This window comes from Pogona vitticeps, chromosome 14, assembly GCF_051106095.1.
Source record: "Pogona vitticeps strain Pit_001003342236 chromosome 14, PviZW2.1, whole genome shotgun sequence".
NCBI classification, from domain to species: Eukaryota; Metazoa; Chordata; class Lepidosauria; order Squamata; family Agamidae; genus Pogona; species Pogona vitticeps.
In genome coordinates this window covers 9178139-9202283 of record NC_135796.1, presented here as the reverse complement: position 1 = coordinate 9202283, position 24145 = coordinate 9178139, and the positions used below count along the sequence as shown (strand labels likewise).

General features: G+C 42.9%; 1 protein-coding gene and 1 gene segment (V, D, J or C); one reads left to right on the top strand and one right to left on the bottom strand.

The window, feature by feature from the left end:
* The window catches only part of LOC140702671 (immunoglobulin lambda variable 2-23-like), a 276893-nt gene that overhangs the window by 155001 nt on the left and 97747 nt on the right, over positions 1–24145 (bottom strand).
* On the top strand, positions 3697–20889 carry LOC140702688 (acyl-CoA dehydrogenase family member 11-like). The gene is made up of 4 exons (XM_078381655.1): positions 3697–3851; positions 5931–6163; positions 6373–6472; positions 18560–20889. Exons 1-4 carry the CDS (start codon positions 3702–3704, stop codon positions 18626–18628), a joined length of 552 nt encoding a protein of 183 aa, XP_078237781.1. The 5' UTR covers positions 3697–3701; the 3' UTR covers positions 18629–20889.

The following is a 24145-nucleotide window of genomic DNA, read 5'->3' as shown; positions in this document are numbered from 1 at the left end:
AGTCGTGTCCGACTCTTCGTGACCCCATGGACCAGAGCACGCCAGGCCCTCCTGTCTTCTACTGCCTCCCGGAGTTGTGTCAGGTTCATGTTGGTTGCTTCGCAGACACTGTCCAGCCATCTCATCCTCGGTCGTCCCCTTCTCCTCTTGCCATCACACTTTCCCAACATCAGGGTCTTTTCCAGGGAGTCTTTTCTTCTCATTAGATGGCCAAAGTACTGGAGCCTCAGCTTCAGGATCTGTCCTTCCAGTGAGCACTCAGGGTTGATTTCCTTTAGAACTGATAGGTTTGTTCTCCTTGCAGTCCAGGGGATTCTCAAGAGCCTCCTCCAGCACCACAATTCAAAGGCATCAATTCTTCGGCGGTCTGCTTTCTTTATGGTCCAGCTCTCACTTCCATACATCACGACAGGAAAAACCATAGCTTTGACTATTCGGATTTTTGTTGGCAAGGTGATGTCTCTGCTTTTCAAGATGCTGTCCAGATTTGTCATCGCTTTCCTCCCAAGAAGAAGGCGCCTTTTAATTTCAGGGCTGCTGTCTCCATCTGCAGTGATCATGGAGCCCAGGAAGATAAAATTTGACACTGCCTCCATATCTTCCCCTTCTATTTCCCAGGAGGTGATGGGACCAGTGGCCATGATCTTAGTTTTTTTGATGTTGAGTTTCAGACCGTTTTTTGCACTCTCCTCTTTCACTCTCATTACAAGGTTCTTCAATTCCTCCTCACTTTCTGCCATCAGAGTGGTATCATCTGCATATCGGAGGTTGTTGATATTTCTTCCGGCAATCTTAATTCCGGCTTGGGTTTCTTCCAGTCCAGCCTTCCGCATGATGTATTCTGCATATAAGTTAAATAAGCTGGGGGACAATATACAGCCTTGCCGTACTCCTTTCCCAATTTTGAACCACTCAGTTGTTCCATGACCAGTTCTAACTGTTGCTTCCTGTCCCACATATAGGTTTCTCAGGAGACAGATAAAGTGGTCAGGCACTCCCATTTCTTTAAGAACTTGCCATAGTTTGCTGTGGTCCACACAGTCAAAGGCTTTCGCATAGTCAATGAAGCAGAAGTAGATATTTTTCTGGAACTCTCTGGCTTTCTCCATAATCCAGCGCAAGTTAGCAATTTGGTCTCGAGTTCCTCTGCCTCTTCGGAATCCAGCTTGTACTTCTGGGAGTTCTCGGTCCACATACTGCTGAAGCCTACCTTGTAGGATTTTGAGCATAACCTTGCTAGCGTGCGAAATGAGTGCAATTGTACGGTAGTTGGAGCATTCTTTGGCACTGCCTTTCTTTGGGATTGGGATGTAGACTGATCTTTTCCAATCCTCTGGCCATTGTTGAGTTTTCCAAACTTGCTGGCATATTGAATGTAGCACCTTAACAGCATCATCTTTCAAGATTTTAAATAGTTCAACTGGAATGCCATCACCTCCACTGGCCTTGTTGTTAGCCAGGCTTTCTAAGGCCCACTTGACTTCGCTCTCCAGGATGTCTGGCTCAAGGTCAGCAACTACATTGTCTGGGTTGTCCGGGATATCCACATCTTTCTGATATAATTCCTCTGTGTATTCTTGCCACCTCTTCTTGACGTCTTCTGCTTCTGTTAGGTCCCTCCCATTTTTGTCTTTTATCATGTTCATCTTTGCGCAAAATGTTCCTCTAATATGTCCAATTTTCCTGAACAGATCTCTAGTCTTTCCTTTTCTGTTATCTTCCTCTATTTCTTTGCATTGTTCATTTAAGAAGGCCCTCTTGTCTCTCCTTGCTATTCTTTGGAAGTCTGCATTCAAGTTTCTGTAACTTTCCCTATCTCCCTTGCATTTTGCTTCCCTTCTCCTCTCTGCTATTTCTAAGGCCTCGTTGGACAGCCACTTTGCTTTCTTGCATTTCCTTTTCTTTGGGATGGTTTTCGTTGCTGCCTCCTGGACAATGTTACGAGCCTCTATCCAAAGTTCTTCAGGCACTCTGTCCACCAAATCTAGTTCCTTAAATCTGTTCTTTACTTCCACTGTGTATTCATAAGGGATTTGGTTTAGATTATACCTGAGTGGCCCAGTGGTTTTTCCTAATCTCTTCAGTCTAAGCTTGAATTTTGCTATGAGAAGCTGATGATCAGAACCGCAGTCAGCTCCAGGTCTTGTTTTTGCTGACTGTATAGAGCTTCTCCATCTTTGGCTGCAGAGAATATAATCAATCTGATTTCGATATTGCTCATCTGGTGATTTCCATGTATAGAGTCGCCTCTTGTGTTGTGTTGTTGGAAAAGAGTGTTTGTGATGACCAGCTTATTCTCTTGACAAAACTCTATTAGCCTTTGTCCTGCTTCATTCTGAACTCCAAGGCCAAACTTCCCTGTTGTTCCTTTTATCTCTTGGCTCCCTACTTTAGCATTCCAGTCCCCTAGAATGAGAAGAACATCTTTCTTTGGTGTCAGTTCTAGAAGGTGTTGTAAATCTTCATAGAATTGTTCAGTTTCAGTCTCCTCAGCAATGCTGGTTGGTGCATAAACTTGGATTATTGTGATGTTGAATGGTCTGCCTTGGATTCGTATTGACATCATTCTATCATTTTTGAGATTGTATCCCATTACAGCTTTTCCCACTCTTTTGTTGACTATGAGGGCTACTCCATTCCTTCTACGGGATTCTTGCCCACAATAGTAGATATGATAATCATCTGAGCTGAATTCGCCCATTCCTGTCCATTTTAGTTCACTGATGCCCAGGATGTCGATGTTTATTCTTGCCATCTCCTGTTTGACCACCTCCAGCTTCCCAATGTTCATAGATCTTACATTCCAGGTTCCTATGCAGTATTTTTCTTTGCAGCATTGGATTTTCCTTTCACTTCCAGGCACGTCCACAGCTGAGCGTCCTTTCGGCTTTGGCCCAACCACTTCATTAGCTCTGGAGCTACTTGTACTTGTCCTCCGCTCTTCCTCAGTAGCATGTTGGACGCCTTCGGACCTGAGGGGCCCATCTTCCAGCGTCATATCTTTTAGCCTTTTGTTTCTGATCATGGGGCGTTCTTGGCAAAGATACTGGAGTGGCTTGCCATTTCCTACTCCAGGTGGATTGCGTTTAGTCGGAACTCTCCACTATGTCCTGTCCGTCTTGGGTGTCCCTGCACGGCATAGCCCATAGCTTCTCTGAGTTACTCAAGCCCCTTCGCCACGACAAGGCAGCAATCCTATCTGTCTGTTTTGCTTTCATTTTGGTTTGGTTTTGATTCTTCTGATAGGCTTTCCTTGAATGGCTTTCCGTTTACAAATGCATTTGCTGCCCAGTTTTGTGGATGGGTTGGGACATTTTTAAAAAGACCTTTGCATGGTTTTAACAGATTTGCCTCTGCTTTAGGTGCCTGATTGCCTGGAGGGAGACCTCTATAGAGCTGTGACTTTTTCGGACTAAACCACACATCTGGGCCCCCGTCCCTGAAAGGCAAGGAAGCTGTGAACCCATAAACCCCACTGAGCTGTTTAGTACTTTGCACAGTTCCTCACTTAGTGGTTTGCAAATGTGCACACGCCACTCTGGCAGATTAGTTTGCCTGTATGTAAGTTTCGCAACGGTTGCTTGTTTTGGCTACTTGTCTGCATGTGATTTTTGTACTTGGCCAATCCAGCTGCCAACCTCAGGGTAATGTGTAGCACAGCCAAGGGGTTCAGTTTGCTATAAAGGTGCGGGCAAAATTCAATGAACCTACGGTCCATCCAGCAATCAAGGACAATACCTTTCACCGAGAGAGAGAAAGAAGTCTTTTGCCAAGAGCCACCCCGCATTGGGAACCCATATTTGGAAAATGCTTTGCTTCGGGATTACCTGGAATCGCACCTGCCCACCAAGGTCTGTCCTCTGTTGGTCAGGCATTCTCAGGTTAAGCACATGCCAGGACTCGGGTGAGCCTCACAAAAGAGGGGGAGATCTGGAAGTGGGTACCCACGTTCGGTGGGTTAACAACACGTAGATGGTGGCAGTGCTTCCAAGCAAGTACACAGCAGCGCCTCTGCTTGTATACGGATGAGCCAATAAAGAGGCTGGGGTTTCTGGATGTTGATGGATTCCCATCAGCCTCAGTTAATATGGGTGGCGGGAACTAGAATCTCCCAGATCCACATAAAGCCTACAGGGGTTCAGTCTTTTCCCCAGAATCCTGATAACCTGTCTACTTTGAAGAAGAGCCCACTGAATTCAATCAGGCACTAATGTGGGAATCTGCTAAAGTATGTCTTCTTGCTTTGTGCCATCAAGTTGCATCAGAACTACAGTGACTCTCATGGGATGTTCAAGGTGTGTGAGACATTTAAGAAGTGGTTTCGCTATTGCCACCCCCTGTGAGTTTGCAGGGCTGAGCAGGGATTTGAACCCAGACCTCCGTGGTTCTGGTCTATCACTCTGTCCACTAGACCAGTGGTCCCCAACCTTTTTGGAACCAAGAGACCAGCTGGGGGTGAGCAGGCACCGTGGGGGGGGGCACCTCCATGCTCAGAGGTGGACGAGGCACATTTGCAGATGGGCATGCTACACTCATGTGCATGTGCGGGTGAGTAGGGCATGCTTGCGGATGAGCGTGGTGCACTCACGGGTGAGTGGGGCATGCACATGCACACAAGCGTGCCACACCTATCCATGCATGCATGCAGGGGGGCAGGAGATCTGTCTCTGTGGCCTGCAAAGTCCATAGACCGGCATTGGACTGCGGACCGGGGGTTCGGGACGGCTGCACTGCACCTCACTGGCTCTCCACCTATGAGTTACTGGAAAGTTTTTGTTATTGCTGTTCAGCATTTAGCCTCCTTCCTGAGGTTTCTAGTAGACTAGAATACAAATCTCTAACTAGTATATGAACATATAGTTCCATGTCTTTAGGCTGCATTGTAGGTTAATAACAGTACATTCTGAAACTTTATGAAGGATTTTATAATATCTGAGGTCTTTTATATATAACAACTCACTATCTCACTATCTTGATGCACAGATCCAACATTTAATAAATGAAAACACATCCTTGCTAAATTGATTCATTTTATTTAGAACAGTTTTAGCCCATCGTATATCACAGGATCTCAGAGTGCATTACAAAGCTGTATAAAACCATCTGAAAACAATCTAAAATCAAACATGAAAATGCAAAATTGAAACATTCACAGCAAGGTTGCCCCTCCGTTAAGGATGGCTGAAGCTGCTACTCTGCCCGTTGCATTCTCTGCAGGAGCCAGTCCTCTAACTCCATGTGTAAACCCAAGAGGTGTTTGATTTCAGAGTCACGTTATACAAAACCCTATGCCATCTGAATTTTGATGGATTATTTCTTGGATTATAATTGCTCTAAAAGCAGCGGAAGTGGCAGTAGGCAGTGGGCAGCAGAGGGGCTATGCCACTGTTTCTGCCACCACCATCTTCTCAGGCAGCAGGCCCCAGCTTCCTTTTGACAAGCTGGCTGTTCTCTCTACCCACACATCCGCCACCCATCTGATAGGCTGGCACATGTGCAGAGGCAGGGGCTGATTCCCGGAAGGGAAGTTGTCCCACTGTCTCTGCTCCTGCACATACGCTGGCCTGGCTTCCCTTCTAGGATCACTCCATGCACACACACCGAGTTGGGGGGGAGCAGGGAACCAAGTGACTCGAGACTCAGTCTTGGGACTTGGGACTCAGGACTTGGGCATGCCAAGACTCAGATTCAGACTTGGGACACGTCCCGAAGACTTGCCAACATCCCTGCTTGTTAATGAGGGTGGAGTGCATTCCAAGTTCTATGAGACATTTACAGCTACAAATGGGGCCCAGAAAAAACTGAACTGGGAGAAGGAAGAATCCAGACCTTCCTTGGGTTTCGCCGTCTTTATCACTCCCAGAGAGAGGATCTTGATTTCTTTGCCTGCACTCCTGCTCACCTAGAACGTTTGCTCTTCTTCTTCTTAGGTGTTTGCGGAGGTGAGCTCAGATCTTGAGAGATTTGGGGCTCGTGTGAAGAATGAAATTGACTCCTTGGGGCGTGAGTGTGAATTGAACCCTCCCAGGCTACAGCATTTTGATGCATGGGGACGACGAGTGGACCAAATTATCACTTGCACCGCCTGGAAGAGGATGAAGGAGATCTCAGCTGAGGAAGGTCTGGTCGCTGAAGCTTATGAGAGGAGATACTCAAACTGGAGGTAAAAAAAATCTTGACTTTGATTTGCACCTGTTGCTTTACAGATCATCAGATGTCAAGGAAAGTAGCTCGGACTATGCCCAAATATGCTCAGCATCCTTCAAACCGGATGTTCCTACAGAGAGCTTATCCTGTTGGTTTTTTCCTGCCTGTATTCTAGCTGGCATTTGGAAATTAAGTAAGGCATTGTGTGTCTCCCTCTTTCCACAGTCGCATTTACCAGATTGCCAAGCTGTTCTTATTTGCTCCTTCATCTGGCCTCTTCTCATGTCCTCTAGCGATGACTGATGGTGCAGCAAGAGTAATTGAGGTGAGACCCCCTTGCTCAGCTGGTAGGTTGTTGTTCATCATCATTCTTGAACTACTTTTACATTTTTCCAGGTTAAATATATTTTAACTGAATAACTGGACAAAGATATGGGAAACAAAGGAAGGAGAGGGTAGACCAATGATGAAATTTGAGGAAATTGTTGAGAAAAGAGAGAAAACCATCAGTGTTATACGTAAGATTAATACAAGCAGAATATAAAGAACAGCTTTAAAAGAAATGTGGCAAGGAGATTCAGCTAAAGACATTAGGGGAGAAGATTAGAATAAAACGGGGAATTAAAGAATAATGAAAAATCTATCTGTAAGTGTTAAAGAAAATTGTTATGAAGTGGTATGGACATGGTAGTTAACACTGGTGAAACTAAATTCATTAAGTAAACTGTATCATCTTTATGCTGGAGAGATAAAAAAAGAAAAGGGAACATATTTGTCAGCAAACACGGTGTTCGAAAACATCCGCATAAGCCTGGACAGAGAGCAATCAAGAGTTTGCACATGCTAAAATGGGCTGAGTGAGTCTAAACTCAGCTAACCATGCTACAACACTCCATCTTACAGGTCTGCCCACATAAGATGCCCTTGTGCCCTTTCTCTATTACTGAAATAAAACCATGTGGGCTTTGTAGTCCTGAGACTTATTTTGCACCACAGGCAGGACTCTAAGTAAGCTAGGCCGAGGTAGCCCTCTCAGATGACCCTATGACAAGTGTACTGTTCAGGAAACCAATTGATTCTTATAATCTTTATTTTATTAAAGAATAAGCATGTTACTAGGTATCAAAACCAAACTAAGTTAAGGCAAGTAAATAAACATTGTGTTAGTTATTTACAACTCTGTAGTAAGGCAAAGAAAACATGAAAAATTGAAAAGTGTTCAAAAACCTTACAAAAATACAAAAAGCCATTAAAAAGAATAAAAACAGTTCCAGTCCAGTAATTCATTAGTAAAAACAAAATAATCCAAATAGGTTATAAAAAGGCTATAGTCCTCAGTGATCCTGTAGAACAAAAATACTGTTACAAAAAGAAAAATCCAGTAAAAGTCCCATTATCCTTAGAAAAGTCCAAGAGTATAGTCCATATGAAGTATTTCAAGAAAAGAAGTCCATAAAGGATATTCCATAGGTAACAGTCCATAGGAAATAGTCCATGCATAGTCCTTAGGAAAAAGCCCATAAGTCCAAGGGTAATCCAGTATAGTAAAGGTTAGTCCCATGTGTCACGAATGAATGAAGAGTCGGTCTTGAATGACAATGTCCATAGGCAAAAAGTTCCTTTTTCAAGAGTAACTGGCAAGGGCTTATCGCACCTTCCCACGATGTCATCCAATCAGAGTTCGTTACTAGGCAAACAGTCCTGTTGCACCACATGACTTCTTTCCCATACACACCAGATGTTATTTGGGTTTACTGTGGTTTCGCAAAAAGTCACAACAATTCCCATCTAATCACACCGAGTCCTTTCGTCAGGCTATCAGAATAACATTCTCTCCGCTCGCCTAGAAAACAACCTGTCAGCATAGCAAAGATACTTTATACAAAGAAACAAGATGGAACCTCTCTTGCTCATTTCTTAATTACAAAACCCCATATTCCTTACAAGGCTTTAACTCAAAAACCCATCTCATCACATCATTACCTGTGTGTTGGACTTGTGAAACAAGGAAGAAGGAATGATCAATGATCTTTAAAGAGAGTACTGAAATAATGGCCATTGATTAGGGATGGCACCAATTAAAAAACAAATCACCAAATTCATTCAAAAGTCACTAATTCATCCATTTTTATTTGCCAACAAATGCAAATCAATTAATTTTTAGTAATTTTGATTCATCAATTTGTTTGGCTACAAAAGCCCCCCCCCCCCAGCACTGAGAGATATCAAAACTGCAGGAAAGTTTCCTCTGACTCAGTAAACCAAGCTCCTGTGGAGAACTGTGAAGGTGCCCCAGAGGAGAGTGTGCCATCCCCAGAGGGTAAAAGAGAGGAGGGAGGGGAGAAAACAGAGAGTGAGAAGGAACAGGCGAACCAAAGGGAGAATGCAGCAGTGGAAAAGGAGAAGACAGAGTGAGTTTGAAGTGAGTTTAGTGGAAGAGCGTGGGGATAAGAAAGGGGAGGATCAAGAACTGTCAATTCGGCAAGAGAATATAAGTAGTCAAGGAGAGCGTTGGTTCAAGGTAGAGTTGGAGCTGTGGAAATGAAAGAGAGAGCTGGAGAGGTTGAGAGAATATGAAAGAGTGAAGACCCAGTAGTTGCTGAGAGACTTCCCCAATATGAAGCTGGGCAGACTGCTACTGGATCCTGTACCAAAAGAAGGAGGAGAGGTGAGATACGAGACATTAGAACGATCAGTGGTAGTCTTTCCAAAGAATAAAGGGTGAGGGCGGCAGGCGATTAGACCAGATTCATGATATAATACTCCCCCTCCAGAAGGTGACTGGGCATGACACCCATACTGTGGCACCATCTACGCAGTGTGGAGCGCCCCCCTCAGGAAGCCAACAGATGCCGAGAGGTTTGGCCCAGCACCCCTATGAGTTCAATGGATGGTGGTTGCGACTATGTGTTAGACAGTTACGGCACGTTGCCTGAGTTATGTTTTTTCGATCCCATCATGAATAATGATGATTTGCTTCTTACTAATAAAGAAGAAGTTATTAAAGTTAAGGAGACGTCTCCTGTGATATTTCCCACACAAAGTGAGGAGTTTTCAAAATTTGAAACTGAACCCATTCACAAGAACCTTGGTAGTGGCCTTAAAAAAGGCCAACATTTTGTATGTAACTATAGATTCCTTTTGTGTCTGAAGCATGCATATTTCTTAGCTTGTGTAAATTGTAAATGGAGACAGGAGGGTTTTACAGCAACCTTGAAAGGGTTCCTCCAGCAGGGTCTGGACAACACACTGCTGAGCAAACAAGTTCGTATCAGGGAGGCCAGTACTGTTCTGAAAACTGGTCTAAACCTGTTGTCCATGCCGCCCAAGCTGCCCCTCTTGCATACAAAACTGATAAGTTAAGGTATAAGAGTCTGCCCTTGCCTCTGTTGGGAGCTTTTTGCTGAACTTTAGAGCAAAACCACTAGTGTACATCTCTGGGCTTCGGTAAAATTGTGTTGCTTCACACTGGTCTCCTTTGCTTGGTCTTCCACCAGGGAAGGTCCCCGTTTCAATTGGGTAACATTGGTGCTTGGATCCTGGCTGGTCCGAGGTCCACCAGAGAGGAGAGGGCCTTTGCGGTGCCTGCTAGTACAGGCGAGGAGACACAGAGGTTCTCCCCTAGGAACTGCCAGGATTGCCCCAGGTTCCATCAGAAAGGTGTCCAGCTGGCCAAGGCTGCCCTTCTGTGAGCGGCCCCAGCTGCTGTATCTACCCCGTTTCCCCAAAAATAAGACAGGGTCTTCTATTAATTTTTGCTCCAAAAAACACATTTTGAAGGAAAATTGCAGGCCTTGGCAGAATGGACTATATTAATGAGAAGCCATAATGATCAGGTGTGCTGAAACTGAGTCAGGATGACTCAGCAGAGCTGATGTAATCCAGGGATGATGCAATCCAGGGATGAGGTAATGTGTAACCTGATTGGTCCCGTATATGTTTATATGTGTGACTGTACAGTTAGTTGTATCTTCTCCTGCATGAAGATCACATCTACTCATTATGCTGCCAGACTGATGTAAATATTGCTGTAAATACACGTTGCTGAAGGAAATGCTCCTGGACTATGTGTGAGTTATTCCTGGACTGCCTGAACCGCCAATTACTCTGCTAAAACCGTGATTTCCACTAAGAAAGCTGACAAAAGGTTATGGGCCCAGCGCTACGCCCTGTGATACCTGCATTACGTCAAGAAAGGCGGTGAGTACCAGTGGGTACCTGAGAGGCAAGAGAGAGTCCAGGGAAGTGAGAGTTCTGCCATTTAGAGCCCAGGAGGGGAAGAAAAATGGAGGACCAAAAGAAAAGCAGCAAGATGCAGGCATTTGGGAGTATGGGAGGTTTTCCTGTGATCAGACTGAATGAAAATAAATACCAGACGTGGTCAGTGAAGGCTGAGATGTTCCTGAAATGGGAGGAATTGTGGGAGATAGTATGCAATCCCCCTGATGACCCAGATGAGGAGGAACAAAAGAAAAATGAGAAAGCTTTATCTACAATAATTCTTTGCCTGGAAGACAGCCAACTGACTCACGTAAGTGGACTGACTTCAGCAAAAGAATGCTGGGACACGTTAAAACGCATATATGTTCGGGACTCAGCAGGGGCAAAAGTATCCTTAACCAGAAAGCTGTATAAGGCTAAGCTAGAAGACGGTGAAAGCATGTCCCATCACTTGCAAAAGATGAAAAACTTGTTTAATGAACTTCAACAGAGAAATATGGAATTAACTGAGACGCATTTTGAGTAGTCTGCCAGAAAGCTATGACATGCTAGTCACAAGTCTTGAATCTATGCCAGAAAGAGACTTAAATCTTCAGTACCTTACAGGCAGGCTTCTTGACTAAGCAAGAAAAAGACATGAAAGATCAGAAGATAAAATGAGACAAGCCAGACCACAACAAAGGATATGTGACAGCCCGGAGAGAAGGAGACAATTCAGGCCACAGTGAAGGAGGACTAATTTCAGGAGGGGAGAACAAGAAAACAAGACATTTGCAGTGAAACGCTGTTTCATTTGTAACTCTGAAAGGCATCTCCAGAGGGACTGCTTATAAGCCTCCAGCAGGAGAAATAAAACTGAGAAAAAAGGGAGTATTTTTCTTGTGCAAGCAGATAAAGATAAGAACAAGGTCACAGCAAGCTGGATCCTGGACAGCGGAGCAGTTAATCATTTAACTAACGATAAGAGATTGTTTTTTTTTTTTTTTTTTTAGGAGAACACAGCTTCATTAGTTTGGCTAATGGAGAACGTTCTTCGGTGGCTGGAGAAGGAAGTATATTTGTGCCAGGTTTGAGAAAAGAGCTTAAAAATGTTTTGTTTGTGCCCAATCTCGAATGTAACATACTCAGCATCTCTAAGTTGGACAAAGAATGCTATACAGTGGTTTTTGCTAACAATACATGTACAATTAAGAAAGGGAATGAGATTTATGCCACAGTAAAACTAGAAAATAATTTATATGTACTAAAGGAGAACAAAGTGGCAAATTTAGTTAGAAATGTACCCTATCATGACCAGTGTGAATATCTGTTGCATAGAAGGCTGGGGCATGCAAATTTCAGAGTGATACAAAAAATGGAAAGCCTTGCTAAGGTGAAAGTGAAATCATGTAAAAACTACCTGGATTGTAATGTTAGTAAATTGGCAAAATCTAAGATTAGTCCAAGACCAAGGGAGCGTACTAATCAAACACAGAGAGCTTTTCAGCTGGTTCATGCAGACATAATTGGACCTTTTGCACCATCTATGGGTAGAGCACGATATGTTTTAGTTATTGTTGATGACTACACAAGATATGGTTACTGCTGCCTAATGAAAAACAAATCAGAAGTATTCAATCATTTCAGAAATTGGTTAAAATTATGTGGAAAAACGTTTTGACAAACAAGTGGCACAAATTCAGACGGATAGAGGGTCTGAATTTATGTCAGAAAGGTTCCAAAATTGGCTGAGAAATACTGGCATTTTTCATAGAAAGACGAGCCCATATTCAGCATTTCAAAATGGGGTTGCAGAACGTAGGAATGGACTCCTACAAACAATGAAGGATGCTCTATTAGAGGATGCTGGTATGAGCCACGCTTACTGGGGATCAGCTATAGTTACTGCTCTTTATATTATTAATCACCTATACTGCTATAGATCAAACCCCATTCTGCATGCTCTATGGGAGGGAGCCTTCCATACAGCATACGAGAGTTTTTGGTTGCAGTATGTGGGTACATGTACCAAAGGAAACCAGAAGAAAAGGAAAACCAAAAGCAAAGAAAATGAGGTTTTTAGGCTATGAAAGAGGGTCAAAAGCATATCGTTTCCTAGATGGAAACAAAAATGTAGTAATTTCTAGATCTGCAAACTTTTGTGAACACGAAAACTGGGATAAGGTGCATGCAAACTCTCAAGTGTATGTTCCCTTCACAGAAAGTCAGAGGAGACATGGAAATCAGGTAGAGCCAAAAGAAGAGGCTGAAGAAAGTTCCAGTTCCAGCAACTCAGAAGAAGAAGAGGAAGATGGAGTGTGTAGTGAGACAGGAAGAGAACCTGTAATTAAAGAAGAAAGACAAATCCCTAGAAGGTCAGAAAGAGCTAATAAGGGAATCCCTCCAGAAAGGTTTGGTGTGGGAGAAATAAGAGTGTGTCACATATACCAAGAGCCAAAGAATTTTGAGGAGGTAATGCTTTTTCTCTTCTTCAGCTGCTGGGTCTTCTTGAAAGGGCATCTGCAGCACCATTATGAGTCCCTTTAATTACACGTACCTCGAAATCAAAGTCCTGAAGAATCAAGGGCCATCTCATCAATTTGCTGTTGTTTGCTTTTATAGTTCTCAGCCATAATAATGGGGAATGGTTAGTACACAGAATGAAACGTCTACCCCTTATATGTGGGCCGGGTTTGTGAAGTGAATAAAGAATTGCAAAACACTCTCTTCCACTAGTATAAAGCTGTCTTTCGCCCGCCTGTAGCTTTTTGTTCAGGTACGCCACAGGATGATGTTCTCCATCGTTGTCCTTCTGGCTCAGCACGGCTCTTAACCCTAGGTTGGATACATCTGTAAAGATGGTGAACTCGCACTGGAAATCCGGAGCTCTTAAGACTTGGTTGGTCATCGTCTCCTTCAGCTTCGTGAATGCCTCCTCGCAGCTGCTGGTCCACTGGATACTTTCCACATTCTTTTTGTGTGTTAGGTCAGATAAAGGAGTAACAGCTTGTGGGGGTGCATCTCCAGTATCTATTTTGTGTACCACTCCCTTGGATAACCCTAGTTTGCTGGAAAAGACCTGCTGGAATTTCATTACCAAGGTCTTCACTTCATTTTGTTGCTCAGGGGAAAGTAAAGGACTAACTCTGACATCTTCAGGGTTAAATTTGGCTTTTCTCCTCCCTTCCCAATACGGCAAAACATGTTTTTCATTGTCCACTTCTTTCATTGCAAACAGGACAATGTTTTCCTTCCTATAGTAAGGCTTGATCATGTTTATATGGACCACTGTCCTGCTAGAATCTCCATCCTCCTTGATGACACAATCAACCTCATTCATTTTGGAAATTACTCTGAATGGTCCTGCCCAATTCAATTGTAATTTATTCCCTTTGATAGGTCTCAACATTAGCACCTCATCTGCAGGACTGAAAGTTCTTTCTCTGGCTTTCTCATCATACCAGACTTTTTGTTTCTTTTGCTGTCCCTGTAAATTTATAGCAGTCACTAATTGCTTCTGAAGGTTTTCCCCTTCTATCCTGGGATTCTCTAAGATCTCCCTGCATAATAGATCCTTCTCTATAAGGTATATTTCAGGTTTTTCAGGGGTTAATGGTTCTTCAGTAACTTTTTCACAGCAATGTTGCAGCGTGGAATCTGCTTTTTGTTCCTGTGTAAATGTATTGTCTTGGGGGTTCCTAATATGTATTAGCTCAGCTGGTCATTAGTATCTCTCATTATCTCTATAGGAACTTCAACTTTTTCCTCAGCTATTCTTTCATTTTCTTTCTGGGAATGAGTCTGCACTAAAACTCTTTTCACATGCTCAGCCAGGTCAATCCCTATTGAAACTGGTGCTGGCAGTTGTGCAGCTACTCCTGACCTTCATTTCCTTTCCCAATCTTGATATCTGATGGGTATTTCAGCGACTGGCAGAATAACAGCTGCAGCTCCAATCCCCTTAACTGTCATGCTTTCCCCTTTCAAAATGCATTCCTGAGGGACGATGTCAGGATGGCATGAGGTTACTTGAGAGCATGAATCCTTCAGAGCCATAAATTTAATTTTATTTATAAAAATATTATCACCAGAAGTCTTAAAGAGTTCTTCGTTCGTTTCAATCAAATAACAATGCAGAATTTCAGCCTCTGGAAGTTGGTCTGGTTCTCGGTTCTCAGCTTGTTTAGTGAGATTAGCCTGGGTTGCCATGGCACCCAATTCCTCCCTCTTGGTGGTAAATTGGTCCTGCTGTAAACAGTATATAGCCTTAGGCTTAGGCAAATTTCCCTTTTCTGGCCCAACCTCTTTGTTCTTACTACACTGGACTGAGAAGTGGCCCTTCTCCCCACAATGAAAGCTAGTTATAAAGTTCTTTTGATCATAACTAGGAGCTTTTTCCCCCTTCCTTTCCCAATCCTTGTTTCTGATTTGGTTATGATTTGGTTATCTAAGGGCATGCATACAAAATTGTCCCCAACTGTCTTTTGGTTCTTGAACTGCCCTCTGGGATCTCTTTTCATATCCTCCCAACCTTTCCTTTCAACTTTTACCTCAGAAAAGTTTGGATTTTGAATGTGTGAAATAAAATCAGCGGCTTCTCCTGGTTTCTGAACATCTTTGGGCCTTATCTTTCTTTCAGAATCATTACCATTTTCTGCTTCAGCTTTGGGCTGTAAAACTTTTTCCTCAGCCCCACCCCCTATGTCCAATATCTCCTTAAAATCTAGCTCCATTTGTCTATACTCTGATCTCTTTTCCGCTTTCCACTTTTCCAACTCTAACTGCCTTTCTTTCTGCTCAAAGGACAGTTGACTGGCCTTCTGCCCATCATAGATCGCCATTGCTTCCAATTACAATTCCATTTGTAACTTCCATTTTAGGAACTTTAGAAATGTTAGGAGATTTTTTCCCCCTCGAGGTCTCCATTTTACCCTCTGAGGTGATTTCTCCCAGATTTCCTACCCTCTCCTGATCTGAGCCATCTGCATCCTCAACAGGCATCTCTGCCGTCTTTCCCCCCCCCCACATGGAAGGCATGTTTAGTTATTTCGGCTTCTCCAATTTACAAGCCTAAAATTTAAAACATACACTTTTTCCTTTCCTTTTTTTTTTCACAGTGAGGTGGAGTATGTGCTATATGTAGTAAAAGCGTTCCTTAGAACGGCCCTTACACGGGACAGAGAGGGATCCAGGAATGATCCGTCCCTATCTCCAGCAAAATCGGGTCCTGTAACTTTGCCCTAGGCGACTTCTCACCCTTTCGCCCAAGTCTGTCCCGATTTTAAATAAACAATGTCTAGGAGCTCTGGAAGATCTAATCTTCCTTTCATTAATTTAGGACCCTAATGTGGTAGCATAATGTGGCCAGATCAAAACAATCCTAGTTCCAAAATATCCAATTTACTACAGTAGCTTAGTCTAAACAAGGAGACAGCTTACAGACAATTTGTCTTTTTATATTTTATTACAAAAGATATCATTTCAACAAGCTCATTTTAACGTCATTCAGTATTTCCAAATTATTTCCAAAATAACCCCCAGCCTTAGCCACCAGTCATTTCCTCTATAAAGTGAAAATAATGAACAGTCTAGCTATATCTTAAACTAACATTCTTACACCGTCTTCTGATTAAAGTTCTGCCAGACGCATCTCTCTCTGTGTGTCGTCTCTGGCTGTCGTGAAAGCAAACTCTTCCCCCATCTCTCTTCTCCGTCCTTCTCTCGTCTCTCTTCGCCCATCTTTCTTAAATTAAGCCTTTGTGTCCTTGTTTGTTGGAGTTTTGATAAGGGTCAACTTGTTCTTCTTTACTTTTTTTCTTCAGCTGGAAAAAGAACTGACCTTGTACAATTTTTTCTTCCTAATTAACACCTGGACATCAGTTAGCTTCTAGTTGTTTCGTTGCTGTTATGAAATAAAATCCATCTCTATTCTACTTCTACAATTTCCATAATCAAATTCATGACACTATAAAGTTGCTTCCCCAGCAATCATCCACTGGTAAGATACTGTGTTTAGACCTCTGGCTTCCAGCCAGGCCTTTTTCCTGACTCAAAGTTTCTCCCTGCCTCTAGTCACCAAATAAACAGAAATATCAGCTTTAACCCTTTCCAGTTTTTGCTGAATTGAGTCACCTCAGCTTCCTCTGACCTTGGCCTCCGTTTAGTCCCCTCAGAACTCTTTCCTTTGAGCTCAGGACAAACTTGTCAACTGCCATTTCTCTGCTTGAGGTAAAACTCCCTCCAGAAATGGTTTCTTCAGAGCCTGTCCCTATCTTAGCCCCCTGATCTGAGCTTAGAAGCCTTTCCACTAAGCTTTTTCCCCTTGAAAAAGCCCTAGGAAGTTTATCCACTCCTTTAGCATCAAATCCTCTGGCTGAAATATATTTTTATGCTCTGGGCACCTTTCTGTTTTTAGGCATTACTGGATTATATTCAAATCCCAACCGCTTGGCACCACTTGTGACACAAATCCGTCTCTGTGACCTATAATATGTTCGGTTACCTCACAGAGATGCAAGCTGTATCTGTCTTCTCACACACTGCCACCAGACGTTTACTTTTAAACATCGATTAAATCAAGGACACACCAGTTAACAAACTCATTAAGTTTATTTATCAAGGTGGGGTTAATGATTGGTTGAAAATAACAGTGTCAATCACAAGAAGCAAATCACATGTATAAACTAGGCTGTATTTAACTTCTTATGTTACTTCAATATATATTCCCAAATTCAGATCTCAATCTATATGTTTGTCCCCTCACTATACTCTCACTGACTCACTGTCTCACACTCCTCCTATCTATCTCACAATCTACCAAAAAGCTCACACAGAACTCTAATCTAGCTCACACAGAGCTGAACTTATTTCTAGCTCACACAGAACTGAACTGAACTCCACAGAACTCTAATCTAGCTCACACAGAGCTGAACTCAACTGAACTGTAATCAAGCTCACACAGAGCTCTAATCTCCTCTAGCTCACACAGAGCTGACTTCACACAGAGCTGAACTTAACTCCAATCTCCTCCAGACTCCTCCTTTTGTCCCCCCCTTCTCTCCTGCTCCCGCCTTCCATCCTCCTCATTGGCTCTCCTGCCAAGGTTCCATTGTGACAGGCAGGTGCTGACTCGGGTACCTACTACAAATACCATATACTTGTTATGGCGGAGAAGACGATAGATTGAGAAAAAACAACTGTTTCTTGTGAGAAGAGAAGGAGGGGACTGCTTCTATCACCTTACACACCGTTATTGGATGACAGCGTGGGAGACCAAGAAGACAGGAGGATCATGAAGATAGAAAAGAAACTTTTGCCATGTGCAGTGTTCCATCTTGTTTCTATTTTCCCTTTTTGGATGGAACCATAGATTTTTCTAGGTCTTTTTGCCTGCTGTGCCGTGCAGGGAAAGGACAGGGAAAGATGTCGGGAGTCAAGGAAAAGGAGAAGGGGGGCTTTAGGCCTTTTTCCTACCCTAAAGAAGCTTTTAGAGATTTTTACAGCTATCGTAATTAAAAGAATATTATTTGCCTTAATTGTAATTTGTAACAAGCCTTGAAAACGCTCATTTGCTATGCTTTTGCATCAAACTGACTTTAATCTTTTGGTCTCTTGAACAGTGAAACTGTCTTAGCTATACCCTTAGGGAAGAACAAGGCCACATTAAGCTACTGAGTCCTACCTAATTGAGCCAGGTAGATCTTAGGACTACAAAGCTCATGTGTAACTTCCTGCTGAGCTTTCTTAAGAGTCAGAAAGTATCTTATTAGGGCAGACTTGTAAGAAGAAGTTTGTTGTACCAAGACTCACCCAGCTGCATAGGGGTACTCAGATTTCCAATTACTCTCTGTCCGACTGAACAAGTTCTCCCTCACAGGAAACTGGGTCATCACAGGATCAAAGCACTTTGTTCCCTCCCCCCTCCTTATTTTTGTGTGTATGAGATGACCCTCAATTTTTAATCTAAATATTTTAGACAAACGTATCATCTTATACACGGAAAAAATACGGTATTTATTTCCTTTGCCTCATGGAGAGCTTGAGAAGGTTATTTCTTTGGGTCCATTCCCCCAGAATGACCCCACAACATGGCCTCTATATTGCAAGAGAGGACAAGTGTGTGTTTTTATGTGTGTGTGTAAGCATGCATGCACAGTTTATCCTCTTCAGCATTCGTGTTTCTATCCTCTAAATGAGCTGATATCTTTTTCAGGACAGAATGAATTGCTACATTGGCTTCAGTGGACCTTTGTGGTGTGATCTGTCAGGATTCTATCTATAGTGTTAGGGTTTTTTTTAATCCCTTAAGAAAGAAGTCACACCAATGTCACAAAATGATGCCTACTATATCTTTTGTATCCTAAGAAGAACAAACAGCAAAGGACCTCACAAGACACATTAATAAATGCAAAATGAATATACTTTATTACCTACTGATTGCAATTCTAATAAAAGGGGTTTCATGCATTCAACACGTTCACACCACAACTTAGAGGGAACCTTATTGGGAAATATTTTTCGGATTCCCATCCTGTATTTAAGAATGGGGTCCTATTAATTGATGGCTACCATGAGCATTTCTCCAAATATAACAAGCAGGAAGTATTTATCCTTGTGACACAGGTAAAATGCATGGTCATAATTGTAGAGTTATGTAGCGTAATTGTTGAGTCCACTCCATAAAGAGGATGAAGCTGTAGGGCTGCTTGTTGTCAACCAGCAAGGTAGAATTCCAAGATCTTACTCTTGGTATTCTGCTTGTAAACCTCTTGGATGCATATTGGTCTTGGAAGTATATATGGTGGGAAAAAGGAAGCAAGATGAGAGGGGCATTTGTTCTGATCTAAGAAGCCTCTTATATTTGGGGAGAGACAGATGCCAAAGACTTGGGGCAGTTGGTGGGCACACCAGGGCATTATGTGAGTCACTTATGAAAAATGCTGAGCTTCAAGAAAGACATATACCATAATCCTGTTGCTCAGGGTCACAAATCCCACTAGAGTTGGCCCATCGAATCAATGAGGTATTGATGAGTCACCTCTTGTGTAAGTTCAGATCGGTCTACTCTAAATGTGACTTTCTTTGCATAGTAAATTGCATTTAGAATAAGACCGACAAATGAAATTCCCGATGATTCAATGGGCTCACTCTGGTGTGAATCAGTATACCAAGCAACAGGATTTTGCCCTCTGTTGCTGCCACTTCCTTCCCCATCCAGACATTCCAAAGGAGGAGCTCTCATAAATATGGGGAACCATGACTCCCCTCCACCCTCAGATGTCCATCAACTAGTGATGTATGTGATAGAAAACACAACCCTTTGAATCAAAAGCTGAAGGATAGATAGGAATCAGATATTAAAGTTTATGAGAAGCTGGACTGTTGTGTTGTGTCTTTTGGTTGCCAACTGGTGGTAGAGTACAAAATGAAGGCAGACTTACAGCACTGATGGAAATGGGGTCGTAACCAATATCAAAACTTATGTTGTAGTAGCTGTTGCTGTTTCAGAAATATTATTTGAAGAACACGGAAACTCTATATGTGCATGTGAAAAAGGCATTTTTATGACAAGTTCCCAGTCAATGCACAACTTACTCTCTAACCCATCTCTGGTGCTGCTTTGTTACATTATGGGTGCCAATTCGCTTCTGATTAATGTTGACTCTAACATGGTTTTCTGTCATGAGTGCAGCCGAAGATCTGAAACCTGAAGGGTTAATTGTAGCTGAGGAGAATGCTGAGCAATTAGAAATACAAACACCTGAATCGCCTCCAGATTCTCCTCCCCCAGTAGATAGGCTCAGGGCCAGGCTTCGGGGAAGACTTATGATGAAAAGGTCAGAGGATTGCTTGAAGGCTGCCTGCAGTAACATCCGATCAACTAGCCCTGAGTTCTGACAGGATGAAAAGGCTTCCAGCAGTTCAAGGGTTGTTTTTACTATATAAACAGCTCTCAGATGGTTGAAAATGCATGGAAGCAACAAGTCAAATCTCTGGCTTGCATCCTGACAACCTTGAACCTTGTTCCCTGGACCCTTGGCTTTGGACTCTGACCCTGGACTACGTTGTGCGTTTTGGCTTTGGACTCTGACCCTGGAGTATGTTGTGTGAGTTGGCTTTGATATTTGGATATCGGCTCTGTATTCCCTCAATTCCTGACATAGGACTGGCTTATTGGACTCTGCTGTTGTAACCCCTGGGAACATGACATTTTCCATGTTCATGAGATTTTCAAGCAGTGGTTTACCATTGGTGATACCTAGGATGCTTCTGAGGCTGAGTTGAGTATTGAAATCAAGTAACCTGAAGCCTTAGCAATGAACAATCCTGCCTCCCCCATTGCTCATTCCTTTTTAGGAAATGCTCTAATTTAACACTTTGGATCCCAGAGAAGCTTCACAAATAATCCAGAATGGACATATCCGGAATGCTTTGCTACTGCCAGTAACATAAAGGATCTGCTGGGAAATATTTCAAGGACCCATTGAACGGAATCCTGGATGCATCCTGATCTCAAATCCATCTTCTTGTTATTAAGGGGAATGGTCAGAAACATGGAGTAATGATCTCCAAAACAGATGGCTCTACTCTGAAAAAGGAGAAGGACATTCCTTGTCTCTTTAGAAGTGTATGTGCAGGCTTTGGGGTCACTTCAAACATCCTTGGCTCTGGGATGGCAACCGGTTTTCTTTAAATGACATTAAGAAAGTTGAGCAGTAAATGAGCAGCAGAACTTCTGATATGGCATTAGGTTCTGTGCATCTGAGTCCCTAGATCATGTCACTGCTCGTATTAAGGCAAAACAGAAATGAAAACAAGAAGAAAGAGATGAGTAGTATCAAATGACGTCTCAGGAACAACCTCTAGGACTATTGAAAGGCAATAGACCTACAGTTGACTAGTTCTTGACCAATAAACAGCCCCAATGAAATGGATCAACATTTTATTAATGTGCTAACGACAGAAGCCAATATGGAAAGAAAGTTGAAGTGAGAACAGAGGAGAAGGGAAAAGGAACTACACAGTAGAAGAGGACATGGGGAAAAGGAACTGCATAGGAGAGAAAAGTGCCTTTATGGATGAACTCGCGTTAGGGTTTGGTCCATGAAGGAAGCATGATTCTTCCCTAGAGCCAGGCACAGGAGAGCCAAATCCAAGCTCTCCAACATTTATGGACACGTGGATGTCTTCACCTTCTCCTCAAAGGTCTACGGTCGTGCTGACCTGCAACACATGGGGAAAGTTTGTTAGCTGCTTGTGCAAGAGATTAACAGTTGATGAAATTGCAATCTCATTCGAAGACTTGGTGCTCGTGGACAGAAAGCCTTCTGAGTTAGCAAAATATTGTGAGACAGGATTTCAAGTAAGCATGAAATGGCCTTAGAGAGTTGTTGTGGACGTCTGTATGTCTGTAGAGAACCGTGGGACTGAAGTGGTAAATAAAAGTGAGACCTCCTCATCCTTCAACATTTAATCCCATACAAAGTGTTCTATAGAAAGTGCATTGGAATGGGAACTTCTACTACGATCATTTGGAAGTTCTAGATCCAGTCCACCAACAATTCCTCTGGAGGTGCCTCTGTACATTGAAGCCAGATTTGTATGACGTATCATCCTAAATACAGAGCTCTGTGCCGGATTCCTGCTGGAACATAACCTATGAGAAGAACCAGAACTTTGGCTCTGCTACCCAAGTAGTTCCACCCTTTTAGAAGGACTTTACAAAGAAGTCAGTCTACGTGAAAAAGAAAGGTTACTTACCTGTAACCATGGTTCTTCGAGTGGACCTCTGTGAATTCACACATATGGGTTTAGTCTGCGCCTGCGCTGACATTCTCGGAGTATTCCAGAGCTAAAAGTAACAATGTTATGGTATGATCCCCCATGAGGCACATGCTCCTCCCACCCAAGATTCCCCTCAGTTCCTGCAATTTGTCCGCCGGGCACGAGAGTTATACAACAATAAGATACCCGTGACGGACAGAGGGGAGGATGGGCGGGTAGTGTGAATTCACAGAGGTCCACTCGAAGAACCATGGTTACAGGTAAGTAACCTTTCTTTCTTCTTTGTGGCCTCTGTGAATACACACATATGGGTGACTGGCAAGCTTACTTATTGGCAGGTGGGACGTCACGATAGGAAGGATGCCAACACATTTCTGCCAAATCCAGTGTTACTGCGTGTACCTACATGCAGCCAGTAGTGCCCCACAAAGGTAGATGGCATGGATCATATTGCTGCACGGTAATGTCAAGAATCTCGATTCAACTCTGGATGCAGCCAAGGTAGACCGCACTCCATGGAGCGAGGCTAAAGCTGATTAGACGGTGACTCGTCTGACCACTGGCAAGCCATAGATACAGTGTGGACCATCGATCTAGAGATGGATAGGATGAAACTGGACTTTCGAAATTAAAAGAATGAAAGCATAAAAAGAGCCTGTCATCTGTTTAGAAGCTCTGGCAGTGTCCAGACAAAATGCTGGTGAGCGTCTTACATAATTATTGTGGAGCATGTGCTCTAGAGGAGATGATGGTGATCTGAAGAATGATGGTGAGATGAAGCACAGATAAACATGAAAACTAGTCGAATAGGTCAGAAATGAGACATTAAGGTAGGAAGTCACTTTATCAGGAAAATTGAATAAAAGGTGGATCGAATCACAATCCAGCTATTTCCCATGTTCCCTTGGCAGATATGACAGCCACTAGGAAGGCTGTTCAAAGTAAGTAATTTCGCATTTGAAGAGAAAATGGGCTCGAATGGCGGGCACATGAGTGAATTTAGAATGATCTATAGACCATTGAGGAACAATGTGTTTACATGGAGGACAGGTGGTACTGAGTCCTGTGAAAAGATGTTTGACCCTAGAATGAGACAAAAGTTCTACGTACCAGAATCATCTGGTTAATGGGCAGCAGTAGCAGATATATAACATTTTAAAGCATAAATAGAAAGCCAAGTAGGCAACAGTTTCAAAGAAAGTTGGTAAGGTAGTTCTTTGTTTCATTATATTTAATAAAGATTTCATTTATTTACAAATCGACATCGAGTTTATGGTTTTCGAGCTCGATCGAGCACTGATGCCAAAGTGGGAGTATTTTCCAGGTTGGCAAGTTCATGGCCTATAGATGCGGATGGTAGACCATCCTTCCCTCCAAAGATAGGAGGTAAGTCACCAGAGGGAACTCACATGTGCCTGTCTATATCAATCTGAGACAGGCGAACTAGGACTACCTTGGTCATCAAGGAGGTATTTGGATCATGTTTGATTAGGAATTATGGTGATGGAAAATCCGTAGAATAAAAGGTATCGGAGGGAAGAGTTATGGCAGATTCCCTGTCCACTGCCATATGAAAATGTCCCCGACAGTGTTTCCATCCGCACCTGCACAGGAGCAATAAAACCTGTAGTCGGCGTACGGACCCCAGTGAATACATCGAAGGTCGCTACTTCCCAACGGTGACAGAACCGAACTTGCAGTTACTTGGATTAGGGATCCTCTACTTGGTCAAACAGCAAAAGATACGTACCACTATTGGAGTGGTTCGAGGCTGAGTCTTTATTGATTTAGCACTGAAGCATTGGAGGTCATAAATCTGGGGAGATGTTTGCTAGTATTTTTTTTTTAAAGAAAAATATACGCCATAGTACCAGTACAGGTAGATGTCCATATTTTGCAGGGGAAGGTTATTATCAAACTGATGCCCTGTACCATCTGAAAGACCTTGCAGATGTTGAAAAATCAAATGGTACTGAAACCTTAGGAATTACTGATTAGATAATAGTGTTGAGGG

Bases quoted from the DNA above. Each gene is read 5' to 3' on its own strand.
- LOC140702688 (XM_078381655.1), top strand. From the start codon at position 3,702: ATGAACCTACGGTCCATCCAGCAATCAAGGACAATACCTTTCACCGAG. The intron at 6,164-6,372 runs GTAAAAAAAATC...CTCTTTCCACAG, and splicing joins AGGAGATACTCAAACTGGAG to TCGCATTTACCAGATTGCCA. The intron at 6,473-18,559 runs GTGAGACCCCCT...TATCTTTTTCAG, and splicing joins GTGCAGCAAGAGTAATTGAG to GACAGAATGAATTGCTACAT.